This window comes from Pteropus medius, unplaced genomic scaffold (genome assembly GCF_902729225.1).
Source record: "Pteropus medius unplaced genomic scaffold, Ma_sr-lr_union100, whole genome shotgun sequence".
Classification (NCBI taxonomy): Eukaryota; Metazoa; Chordata; class Mammalia; order Chiroptera; family Pteropodidae; genus Pteropus; species Pteropus medius.
In genome coordinates this window covers 1,968,699-1,982,640 of record NW_024340700.1, presented here as the reverse complement: position 1 = coordinate 1,982,640, position 13,942 = coordinate 1,968,699, and the positions used below count along the sequence as shown (strand labels likewise).

At 42.4% G+C, this 13,942-nt stretch overlaps 1 protein-coding gene and 1 pseudogene across 1 annotated transcript in view; both read right to left on the bottom strand.

Annotated features, from left to right (window-relative positions):
• Positions 1–13,942, bottom strand: part of MAP3K4 (mitogen-activated protein kinase kinase kinase 4) — an 85,729-nt gene that overhangs the window by 49,821 nt on the left and 21,966 nt on the right. Inside the window, exon 2 of the mRNA XM_039882273.1 lies at positions 7,676–7,866. Coding sequence (XP_039738207.1) covers positions 7,676–7,866 — 191 coding nt within the window. The remainder of the gene's footprint in view (positions 1–7,675; positions 7,867–13,942) is intronic.
• On the bottom strand, positions 7,526–7,644 carry LOC120618462 (uncharacterized; annotated as a pseudogene).

The window sequence follows — 13,942 nt, the reverse complement described above, 5'->3', positions numbered from 1 at the left end:
GAAAGTAAACACACTTCTCCTTCAAACAACTGTAAAAAAAATTCTACAACTTTAATTCCCAAGCTTCGACATGAATGCACACACGCACGCCGCCTCCCTTCCCGTCTGGCGTTTCTGACACCGCTCACCCCCTCTACCTTACAAAACCCCTCCTTCTGCTGCTTTCCAGATACAGCACTTGGGGGCTCTCTTCTCCCTAAAGTCACCCCCCCTTCTTAAATCCTCTCCGTGGAACTCTGCTCACTCCACGACAAGCTGCTGCGTCTTCAAGCTCCACTCGTAGATTTCTCCTGTCCTACCTTCCCGCCCCTGGGTGATCGCCTTCACTCCCACTTCAGTAATGCCCACCCTGTAACGCCACCAAGAGCTCTCCTCCACACTCGACAGACTTTGTGACCCTCAATCTAGGACACGCGTTTTGTATCTTAACATCTCTAAAATTAGAATATGTGTTATAATTAGTAGTGATATGAATAAATGTTAGAAACATATCCACTAATATATTTCATTTATATTTTCTTATATATGAGTAACAAATGGTTTTCTAAATCTATACCTAAATATTAGCATAGTTCTTTCAATAAAATAAAAATAAAAGTTCTAAGTATAAGAACAACTGTGTCTTCAACTGTAAGCATTTTTATTCTTAGTACATAATAGTACAATATGCCTTAGATTTGATGAAATATTGTATGAGTTACAGACTAATATACTCAAAATCAATTCTCCAGAGAAAACCTGTTTAAAAACAATTTATCTCCTAATCAATTACATTAAATTAGTTTTAAAATAAGAATTTTAAAACAAATATTCCTAAGAGCACCTCTAACTTGATTCACAGTATATTTCATTTCCTTTAGGGCTGATTCCTCATAAAGGGTTTATGGCTCTAGGGATTTTTGCTTATTATAATATAAAAATTATTATAATTTATTTTTTTAAATAGCAATATTTTTACATGACGGGTTTTTTATCTGAGTTTTAATATATTTTGCTTCAGAATATCTTAAAACTTTTTATACAGTCCATTTAAGCAATTTCTTCACAATTTCATTGTTTCTAGCTACCAATGCTTATCAATCCTCATTCGTAAAAAATATACTAGGCCAGCCCTTTGCCCCCTTTGCCATTTTGTTTACTGGTATTCTTTATATCTTTATTAAATAGCACACCCACAACATTCACTTCTACCGAGTAAAACAATGGTTGTTTGAAAGCAAAGCTAACAAGTGCTTCTAAATTTAACTACACTATATTTTAACTATACTATATTTTAACTACACCGTATTTACTTTTAATACACTGAGTTTGATATGCCAATGGGACACTGTGTAGAAATGTCTGTAGGTAACTTATATACGAGTCTTGAACTTCGGAGAGAAATCCAGAGATATCGATTTGAAAATCATCAGTATGTATTAGACATTATTTAATACCAGAAGAATACATAAGAACATCTAAGAAAAATACGCAGAAGAGGCAAAGCAAACCTAGTACAGAATGTTGTATTAATCAGTATATGCATCCAAATAAATGCCACAATACCATTTTTCTGTATAGACAGAAACTTGGGCAAGCCTAAAAAACTAAATTTTGTAGATTATGTACAAATCTTGGTAAGCCTACCTTACCCACAGCATACGAAATAATATATTATACAACTTCTTGAAATTGTGTTTACAAAAAGCCGTGGCTTAGTATTTGGAGCTACGACGTGTGTAAAGAAAAGCAAATAGGGAAAGGAACAAGATGGGACCAAGAAGTTATTTTTTTTCCAAAACAAAAAGACCAAGTTGGTTTTAGGGGAAAAAAAAAGAAAACTGATACATCTTCGAAAAGATGTAATTAATCTTAAAACAGACTTAAACCCCAATCTTATTACTGTGAAAAAGACAATACTAATCTATCTATATCGTCGGGAGCTATGTTTTTCAAATGACACACTTGTGATGGAGAGAGGAAAGCAATCGCTGGTGACCAAGTGGGCCTCTATAAAATCATGAGGGACCTGCCAGTTAAGGGAGACCCGAGAAAGCAGTAGGGTGTCGAAAGAAAGAGGTCTGTAAGGTTAGACACAGTAACTGCCCAAGCACGTAATACTTTGTCTTTACCACTGTGACATGAGAAAGAAACGTTTAACAATAGTTTAACAATACTCGAGAGCCCATTATCAATGAACAGGTTTTTTTGTTTCGTTTTCTGTAAATACTAAATCCCTCAATAATTAACAAAAAGTCAAATATAAATAGAGCTTCTGAAAAGATGAATTCCCCACCATGCACGGTTTGAAATGGCTCTTTGGAACACGTATACAATGTAGTTGGTATCGAGTCCTTGCAATTCTACTGTCCTCTCATACGTGTATTGTCAAACTCAACACGCTGGCCTTCCTCAAGCTCTCAAATGAGAAAGCATAAATACATGTCTGTTCTTCACCTTTCCATTTGAGGTGATCATCAGAGCAACGATCCAGACTATCAAACATGGATGTCAGCAACCTGAAAGGGCTTAAAGATCTTCCAAATCGAGGTTCTCAAATTTCCGTAGGCGTTAAAAATCACTCGGGTTCTTGCTAAAATACGGATTCCTGGGCCCAGTCCCAGTGTCTCTGATTCGGCGTGGTTAGAATGACACTATTTTGGGAAACACTGATTTATTCAATCCCTCATTTTCGAGGTAATGGCTTTACAGAGATTGTCATAATCTTCACAGTAAGATGTGATGAAGATCACCACAGGACACAGATGGTGAAGCAGATGTCAGCACAGGGCTCCTGACCTACACTTATACCATCACGGCGACCTTACACCTCTCAAAAACTGTTCACAGGGCAGGACCGACGGACCAAAGAAAGGCTGAGACACTGAGTTCCATAAAAGACAGATTACAGTGGGCTACCTGACCTGTGAGGGCTTTAAGTAAGACCAGGTACTTGGCTGGGGCCCTGAAGAATGGATGAGCTTCCCTGCGGGCAGTAAGGCAGGCAGAAGAGCATGATGACGAAGAGGCAGAAGAGAACAGTCTGGCTGGAATGGAGAGTCTAATGATGCTATATGTTTATTTTTTTGTAAGTAGTAAAAATATTTAAAGAATCCTGCCTACACATCAGTTTATGACAATGGCTACCGCCTATCATCACTAAAAAAATAGAGTTAATGATTACTCTCACCTCTTTTCAACACACAGTGCCCTCCGTGACCCTTCTGCATCCTTCTATTCCCTCAGGGACATTCCTGATGTCGTTTCTGTTTATGAGGGAGAGGGGCTGGAGGACGCGAAGACAGTATGGCGCCCAGACACTAATTCCCCAAAGCCTTACGCGCAGGTAGGAAGTGGACTCTCAGATCACCGAAGAACCAGACCTTCGGGTGCAGATGCCCTGTGTGGTCCCCTCCCGGGCTGGCTGGCCCTGTGTAGCCTAAAGGATGCAGCAGGAGTGATGCTGGGTGACCCTCCAGGCTAAGTTATAAGAAGCATTCCAACTTCTACCTCGATTTCTTAAAAACACTTGCTCCGAGGGAAGCTGACGGCCATATAGTCAGTTCAATTACTCAGGAACCAGCCCAGGCGAGCCATGTCAAAGGTCACATGGTAAACAACAATGCCAGCCCTCAGCCCAGGTGCCAGACCGAGGAGAGGAGGAGCCCCCTTGGATTAAGACCCAGCAGACGCCATGTGGGGGACACCTGAGGGACCAGGCTTAGGGCACAGCCGAGCGATGACGCCTCCAGTCGACGGAGCTATGCTGGACATGAGCTGCGTGCTGCCTGCGCACCTGACTACTGCAATGCAAGCACAATAAACCGGCTGCTTTTTTACACCACTAAGTTTAGGGGTGATTTATTACACAGCAATAATCAGAAAAATGCAAATATTACTGATGACATTTATTAAAAAATGAGTCTAAGTTTGACAGCAGTTCAAGAGTGAACAGTATGATTCAGAGGGACTGTGTTTGTTGCAGCGAGAAGAAAATAATGTCCCAGTTCACAGTTTCTTGGAAAGTTTTTAAGGTAAATCTGACCAGCTAATTAATTCTGAAAAGCTCTTTAAAATACTGAGGGACCAATATATTATTATGAATCATAAACCAGTTTGAAATATTGGTCTCCCTGACTCCACCTTCAGATCAGAGCACAAAGGTCACTGGTTCCAGGCGTCTTCCCAGCGCCAGGGCCCTCCTGGCCCTCCTGCGGGTGCTGGAGGCAGCCTCTGCCGTCACCCTCCATTCCAGGTCCACCACACAACATCACATGACCTGCTCATCTGCGTGGTCTCTATGGAGGACGGGGCTACGGCTTACCCAGTATCCAAACCAGCACACGCCCCAGCGTCACTCCAATTCTGTCTCAGACAGAACAGAGGAGAAATAAGGGAAGAATGGAAGGAAGGAAAGAAGGGAATGAGAAGAGGGGGGCGGGAGGAAGGAAAGAGAAGTAAAGGAAAACAGGAAGGCAAGAAAAACTCAATGAAAAAGTAACTATGGTGACAACATCTGCAGTGAGAAAAAAAACAACGGCTGGGAAGCGCGACAGGGAAGCGTGCAGTCTGGGGAGCGCTGGCCCAGGCTGGAGTCCCGATGCTGTAGCTCAGGAGCTGTGCGGCCTGAGACTCAGCGTCCTGACAGCAGGGACACCGATTAACACGGACGCATCCAGCATTATGATGATCTCATTCTACATTAAAGTTTAAAATTGAGGGCAAGAATAAAAGTAATAAATATCGAGGAAGAAATCTTCAGCTTACAGTAATAATGACAGCTAATACTTATTGAACACACAATCCTCACAGCACTGTAAAGCAGATGATTTTACCGATGAAGAAAATAAGACAAGAGGCTGTGTGCACAGGAGGTGGTAGAGGCAGGATGAGAATCCAGGCGATGGGGCGCCAGCCCGCGCCCCGCCCTCCAGCCCTGCTGCACAGGTCCAAAAGCAAGGACGTCCTCGAGAACTTTCTGCTGTCACGACACAAACACCCCATCACCAAAATGTCGAACGGCCACCTGCCTAGCATGGCTGCTTCATTTCCATCTCTTCTTGATGTTTGTGAATAAGAACAGTGGCAAGAAACAACTTACCTGATGGCAGACACAGGAAGCTGCTTTCCAACAAACACGTGCCTGGGCCATTTGAAACTGAGGACTCTGGAAACTGCGCTAGTTCCCCAAACGCAAACTGAATGTTCTGCAGGACCTATGCCTCGGTAGGTTATCACAATATTTAAAAGAAACTCTTCTGAGGAGCTAAGCGCAGTCATCAGCACATAGTAAGCGCTCAACAACTCTTAGTGACAGCTGGGCAAATGCTGCGATAAACAATACAGCAGCCATTTAAATGAACACTGCAGGTTATCTGATGACATGAAAAGTCCGTAAAGCATTAAACGAAAAAAGCCAGTTATGAAATAGTAAATATTGTATGACAACATAAATACAGGCAAAGAGAATACAAGGCAAAGATGGTAAAAGTTACTTCTGCTGCTGGGTTTATGGATTTTTTTTTTTGGTATTTTCTAAATTACCGAAAACAAATCTGTAATCTTTTGCAATAAGGAAAAAAAATAAGTTACCAAGGACTCCGGTGTCCCAGGTCTGCTCTGAGTTAGCTACAAGGCTGGTTTATGGACTTTCGCGTCACCTGAAAAGTGGCAGGAACCGGAAATGGTCTCTGGGACCCTTTCCAGACCTACAATTCTGTAATTTTATGAAGTAAACAATGGAAAGAAGTCTAGAAAGAAAAGAGATGACCTTCCCTCTTTCTTCTATCCCCACACAGCCCAGAAGGACGTGGGAAGCTCAGCAAACGCCTGGTGCCTGGTTCGCTGACTGACGAGTGAAAGACGGTCCGGTCGGCTCACGTATCGCGTTCGGGATGAGCCTGGCGCACGTGGCCTGCACAGGGAAGAGGTCCGAATCGAGGAGCAGGAGAACCAGTTGTCAACATAGTCCTGCCACTAGCTCAAGCCTCCAGGCCTCAGTTTCTCAATCTATGAAACGGAGAGACTGTGCTCTCAACTCCAGCTCTAAAATCACACGGGCCCACGAGTGAAGAAACAGCAGATGTGCTACTGAGACCCCCTCACGTCACTACCACAAAGCAAACACGCATTAACTAATGCTGACTCAGGAGACGCTGCTTCAGTGCTATTTTAGACAAGGAATTTCTGAAGGCATTTGAAAAATTTGAGAAAATGGATAAGGACTGATTTTAAAAATGACAAATAGCAATAGGAAGCTATTAATTTCCAAAGAGGGTAAGTACAGGACACAGGTTAACGGACTACTGCAAATAAAATAAAACAAAGTAAAGAATCATCTTCCCTGTGGGAAAGACAAGTTACACCTGGGAATTTCTCCCTGGACAGGGCCGCATTCAAGCAAATAAATACGATAAAAGCCATTTCTCTTGCCTCCCTCCTTGAGGAAGGGCTACGATAAGGACACAGAGGGAACCTGCCCATCGCGCCGGTGAGAGTCCACTGTGTGGAAGGCTGTGGGAAGCGGGACCTGGCCTAAGGGGGAGGAAAACATGGGCCAAAGAAAGGGACAGACGACAAAGGGCTTGATTTCGGCAGGGAGAACACATGACGGGGGGATTTCTCAGAAAAGACAGAAAACGAATCCCTATTTCTGCCGTAACAGATGGATGAACTCCAGAAAGCGATGAGACCAGTTTCAGGACAAGTGGTCTGCTGAAATTAACTGGGACACTGTAATACCTTAGGCTTCAGTGACCTGAGGTTCCACACCAGAAAGCAGGGCACAAGGAGGCAGCAGGTCAGCGTGATTCAATCGTCTACCTCACAAGGAGAACGGCTGTGCGTGCTGGGAGGAGGAAGTGAAAACACAGACGCTCCCCGCTTCCAGGAGCTGCGGGGTCCTAAACAAACAGCAACGCAGAGCGTAAAATCTGTCCATGGTCATGAGGTGAGGGGACCATGTAGGCACTGTGCTCAGTGAGCAAGGGCCCCACACACTCAAGGGGCAGCCTCCCGGTCACCGGCACGGAGCACAGGTCTCGGGCTGGCCAGGGGACCCTGGGGGAGAAAGGCTGGCTCTGCCTCCCCCAAGTGGCCACAGGTGAAGTCTGGCAGACACTTCCGCCTAAGAGATCCAGAGGCTAAAAGAGGGCCATCTACGGCACACAGCAGAAGCCAGCCTGCATGAGCACACCGATTCATCCACAGGTGGCCTCTTTCACAATCTAGAAGAAATACAAATGCCTCACACTATCGGCTTTAACAATCACTCAGGACAAACCTTTCTATCTCCTTTGTTAACAATAACCGTAATAATTCAAAAATTTAAAATCAAATGTAAAAGTGGCATTAAAGTCAAATTTAAAATAAAAGGCATAACTAACATTACCATAGAAGGATCCATAGTTGCTTGTATATACCAAGAGCACCAAGCCCTCTCCTGCACATTTTTTTTTTTTTTGGCGAGACAACCCTTGGTTGACCTCACAGATTACAAGGACCTTGTCAGCTTATAATCCCTTATTTTTATTTATTTATTTTTTTGCACCTAGAGCACCTAGTCTTCCTAGGTGGTCTCCCATCCAAGGACTAACCAGGCCCGACCCTGCTTTGCTTCCGAGATCAGCCGGGATCGGGCTCGTTCAGGGCGGCATGGCCGTAGACTCCTGCGCATCCTTTTAAGAATAAGACCTACCTTTCAAATTAGTTCGACTGGCGGGCCTCCCTATATTGTTCCTTTGGTGTTTGGCCGACATGCGTTTCATCTGCCGCGGCGTGCTGGGGGGCGAGGCGCCATAGAGGTTCTCCGCGTTCGTTTCGTCCGAAAAGTCCTCCGGGTCAGATTCGGAAATCCTGCAGGCCGAGTCTCGCAAAGCGCACTCTTGCCTGTGAAGGACAGACGCGGAGGAAATATTCAGGAGCGTATTATGTGAATTCAAACTCAGAACTCAACTTTCTGATGAGAACGCCTCCTAGAGCGTTCCTGCGGCCCTGTCCCCGCCGCAGCACGGTGACCTGGCCGTCCTCCGCACGCGGAAGCCGAGGGAGGACGTCCCTCTCTCCGAACGCGATGACGGCGACGCCGCCACCGTCACCGCGTGGGCGGAACCGATGGGCGGGTTCCGTTTGGAAGATTCTTTCTAACAGTTTCAAACTAGAACCTTACAGATGAAGGAAAACGAGCAAAGAACTGAAAGACACGAGTCGGACGGCACCGAGTCCGCGCTTGCGAGCCAGCGCGGGCGGCCGCCCGGGGTCGCGGGGCTCCTCTGCCTCTCGGAAGCACAGACAGACAGACAGACAGACAGACAGACAGACAGACAGACAGACGGCGCAGGACGCTCGGCCAGGCCCGCGCGGCAGCCCAGCGTTCAGTGTCGTCAGACGCACGCCACAACGCAGAGCTCGGGAGAGGGCGTGGGGAGAAGGTGGTGCGAGGAGAAAAAGGAATTTGCTTCTCTTCGCTTTCGACATGCTGTTCCTCGCGAGCCTGCTCTCCGGAAACGCGTCCTGCCAAGGCCCGGTCCCCAACCAACTTCTCCAGTGATGATAAAGGTTCTGTTTGCAGAGCTAACAAAAAAAAAATGCAGCGCTATAAACTAAGAACAAATACGATTCCAAATCAGCAAACTAGCAGGAACCAATCACGAAGTTCCTTTCAAATGCTCATTATCACCGTCTACCCAGATCTGAGCATTCTTTATAAAATACACTTCGATTTTAGAAACATCACTCTAAACTACATCCAAAATCCAACCAGTTTTTTTCCTGCAATTTATATCCTGATATAAAATCAAAGCTACTCAAAATCACACGGTAGAAAGAAAAATCACTAAAATCTATGAAACCAGTATTATTAAATTAGACAAATTCAGAAAAAAATCTTTCAAAAAATAAAAAGGTTGCAGAACTATACAAATTTACAGTACTGAAATCTTCAAAGAGCCGCTTTAACAGGTCAAAACTGATTTTTTAATCAGCTAAGACCACTCTAGATATTTGGAGTACACATGCCTCACACATGTGCACACACAAGTGAAATGTGCTGAAAGCTAACTAAAACCAATTAAAGCGGAGCAAATTTAGAAATAACTTTTAAATGCACCTATTCTCTTAGGCTAATTATTTAAGTCTCACGAAGTCATACAACAAATAATATAACTTACAGGTTGACTTGAAATTTCCTACATCCACTGCTTCTACACGCACTGCAAAACAGTCGATTCGGCTGAGGAAAGGATATGGTTACCACGCCAAGGTCACGAATTTCATTCCCATGTTTTAGCAGTTACTAGCACAGGCTTTGGAATGATTAACAGCAAAGGCTTTGTGGTGTGAGGGACTTGGATTCAAATCCCGCCTGTGTTCGTTACTAGCTGTGTGGGCCTTGGCCAAATTACTTAGAATCTGCACTCTGCACATTTACAAAACAAGTATAAGTACTTAGACCCCTAATTAAATCCAATAATGCATGCTTAACAAAGGAGCGACAACAGAGCAAGGGTTCACTAGATGATGGACACTAGATGATGGTCACCGCACTCACCATCCACCGCGAGAACCTGAGTTCTTTAAGCATCTGCTTAACATGAAGAGAGAAGTCTGCCTTTGAGTTCAGCATGACATAGGACCAGAAACCATTTTAACGTTTTTAACAATTTCTAAATTCTTTCAAATTAAATATTATAAGTCTTTTTTTAATTTCCCCCTAAGATACAGTAAACGGTAAAAAAAGGACTTTGCGTTTCTTTTACTACTTTTCTATCTCCCGTAGTTTCCAGCATAGTGCTTAAAACCATTTAGTGTTTTCCACAGTGATATGTTTCACATACTAGAATGGTCATCCTAAAAGACTACAGCACATTTAGTCAGTTAAATAAACCGAGCTGGACAACAGGGAAAACCAGGATGAACAGAAGAATGGAGGTGGACGAGAAAGGACAAACGCAGCCTTGTTCAGAGCACGCTCTCTGCCGGGGACTTGGAGGCCTGGTTCCCGCCTGCCTACCAAGTGGTGGCCACGCACGACCTCATCCTTCTGAGACTCAGAACAAGGCTGATTTAGACTCTGTAAGGTCAACACTGTAACATATTTCAAGAAATTCAGTTGTGAAGAATAAAAAAGAACCAAAACAAAATAATAGAAATAAAGGGCTATGTGGAAAATACTAAAATACCAAACAGGCATATAAAATTGTGTGTTTTACTAATATCCCGCAGTACTGAGTGGATGAATGAATTTCAGAAGTGCAAAATTAAAGTGGAAGAGGCTGTTCTGAAGAGAGACGGAAAACGTCCAAACTTCAGTGAGCCGGGTCCCCAAATGGTAAGCAGCTGGACCTGAGAACACAGTCATGATCTCAGGACAGGGGAGTTTCTCTTCTTAAATAAATACACTGCCTGAGAAACATGGAAACAAGTCCTGTGCTTTAATGAATAAAAAGAGTGTAGGGAAGCACATTTAATAAAAATATAGTTAACTTTTAAGAATTTAATTTGAAGAAACAGAAAAAGATATTTGTTTTATACTGTCCTCCAACTGTGGATGTGGAAAAATTCATCTGGTTGTCATCTCCAAACAAAAGCAGAAAAACCACTGTAATAATTTCACAGAAGCTGAAGGTCTCATTTTCAAACCTACATCTATCACAAAACAAAAAGTCATCTATCTTGGTCTCTATACCTTCACACACACATAATAAACAGACTACTGATTTCAACGTATTTCCAAATTATTTAATTATTCTAACAGCAAACAAAAAATCACAAGGAAATGGAGATAAATACTGTTAAAATATATTAAAATAAGATACAACATAATATATTTTATCTCTCCTTATTCATTATGCATCACAGAAAAGGAGGTAGGAAAAATGCCATATGGTACTGCTAGCCACTATATTTACAATTCATAATTAAAATGAGTTTTAAGACAGGCATTACACATAGGTGAAGTTATGTACTGAACACTTTCTTAGGATTTACTTAGCTCAGGCAAGATGGCATTCACACTTGTCGAAAATGTTATTAGTTCACATTCCGTCCAAGTAACTTAGTAATTTAATTACATGTCAAAACAAAGTCCAACATTATTTAGAGAAATTTTAAGAGAAAAGTCTAGCACCCTATAAATAAAACTCATAATACCTGATACACTATCAAAAATTACCAAAGAAACAGGAAAATATGACCCAAACCGGGGGAAAAATCAATAGAAATATACCAGAAATGACTCAAGCAGAACCTAGAGAGATGAAAAATTTCCTGAAATGAAAACTACTCTGGATGGGATTAAAACCAGATTAGACACAGAAGAAAAGATTGGTGACCTTGAAGACACAGCAACAGAAACTATATAAAATGAAAAAGAGAGAAGAAGATTGAGAAACAAAAATGAAAAAGAATAGAGCATCAGTAATCCATGGAGCAGTATCAAGTAGTTTGACATATGTGTTACTGGAGCCTAAAATGAGAAAAGGAAGACACGGAAAAGATCTCTGAACAAATAAGGGCTGAAATTTTTCCAAATCTGAAGAAAACCACAAGCTAGCTCACAGATCCAAGTAACTCAGCAGACTCCAAACAGAAGAACTATAAGCGAACTAACAGTTTCTGATTATGACATCAAAATCTTAAAAGCAACTGGAGAAAAATAACCTAGTTTTGGAGCCTTAGCTGAGAAGTAATACATAATGGGGGCGGGGAATCAAGGAAAAGTTTATTCTTTCCTTAAAAAAAAATTTATACACAAAATCAAAGAAAAGAAACATTAGTGGTAAATTCAAAAGAACTTGCATCATTTCAATTAACTGACCAAAAGCATCCAAAACCTCATTTTGTATTAGCTCATGTGAGATGAGCTAATGTGGTCAGTTGACTGGTTCAGAGCATTTCCATGGATACCAACTATTTTGGATGAGGAAAGCAGTGCGAGGTCTATATCAGCTGCCCTGAAACATACGCCTTACTTCTGTTTAAAAACATGCAAATGTGAAGTGTCTTTCTGGTATTAAACTTCTCACAGCCAAATAAAACAATGTTTCACTCTTTTAACATAAAACTTTGCTAAAGTACTATTCACTTGACATAGAATTTGGTCTAAGAAAAGTATGTCTTGAACTCAACCCAAGGGAGTTTGGTGTCATTTTTAAATAAAAAACGTGTATAAGACAAGAATTCAAGTTACTTGGGGTTAAATAGTTCTGCCCTGACATAGTAGGTAACCCACATGGGGACTAAAATAGCCCATCTGTAAAATGATGAAGCTGAATTAGGTGGGTCTGAAAACATCTGTGGTTTTGCAAAAGCCCTTAAAATTAACTTTATTAAAAGTTCTTTAGCGAAATCCTTAAAAACATTTTATTTACTTATGAAGCACAGTATCCATCTGCATAAAGTCCCCTCTACCGCCTCCCCCTCCCCCATTAACCTATTCTCCACCATGTAAAAATCAAAGCGGGGCGGGGAGGCGGGAAGGCAGGGAGGGAGAGGTAGGCAGATGGGGTGGATTTTCCAGGTTTCTTTTTTAAGACCCTGTACAGTTTGCTGGGCCTGCAGTATACATCAAAGGGAGCTTCACTAATTTCGAGGTTGCATGGTTGTTTCGTACTGTAAGAACCAATTAATTAATAAGTTAGTTGATCTTTTAATCAGCCTATAGCTGAGCATTTATCAGCTAACCTCCAGGTGAGCTGTTGTCAAACCTCAAGCTTTTCCAACATTCATTATTTAACTTTTGCATTGATTCAGAGTATAGGGTCTTCACAGACCTAGTGAGTCTTGGTTATTTCTCAGGACGGACACTCATACTTTTTTTTTTTAACTAAAATTCACCTTTTCTTAAACAGAGCTATTAAAAAAAAAAAGTCTATGGAAATGAACAAGAAACTATCCCCACAGCCAGACGCGCAGCCTCGTGAGAGCAGAGAGCCCGTCGGTCTCTTTACCACCGGTCCCCTGGTGACTAGAACAGTGCCCAGTAACTACCTGCTGAATAAATGAACTTGTGAGGTAAGTAACTTTATCTTTGATATGTTAGGCTTACTCGTTATCTAAATTCTATTAAAATCACGTTTAATTATATGAAGAACGTAACTTCTTAAAGGCTACAAAAACTAAAAGTTATTTATTTCTGATGATAAAGTGATACTACAACCCTAGGTGCCAGAATGACTATCTACTGACCAAAATAACAGCGACGGGGCACGGAGTACAGAATAATGCTGCTGGAATCGGATTACCATGGGCTGATTACCTACGTTTCCATGCTTATTAGTAAGAATACAAGTTTTGACCAAATTATTTTAAGTTTGCCTGCAAACACTTTCATTTATCAGAAGGTTTCTTATCAAATGTCACTAAAACTTGTGGTCAATAAGTTAATTTTTAAAATATATATTAAAAGCATTAAAAATTGAAGATACCAAAATTGAAACATTTGTGGTGGCTGTTATCGTGGTGGCTGTTACCTTGGTGGCCACCAGGAGCCCCGCCTCCAAGCACTCACACGCTATGAGTCACCTACTCTTGAATTCAGGGTGCCCCTGTGACCTGCCTTAACCAACGGGATGTAGGAAAAGTGACACTGGGCCAGTTCCCGGCCCGAGCCGTAAGAAGGCCACTGCCGGACTGCAGGGGAAACCAGCCACCACGTAAGAAGTCCAACTACACTGGGGCTGCCACGGTGTTCGAACCCCGCCCTAGCCAGGTGGGGAGGCTGCGTGAAGGAGAGTCCAGCTGGCCCAAAGTCTTGTTGAGCTGCCAGCCAGACCGACTCACCAGCCCGTGAGTGGGGCTATTCTGGACCTCCCAGCTGTCCGTGAGGCGAGCCAACACCATGAGAAGCAGAAGAACTGCTCAATACTGTAACAGATAATAAATGGTTTAGAAGCCATTAAGCTTTGGTATGATTTGTTCAAATATAATAGATAACCAAGCACACATACAAAACTTTAATATTTTA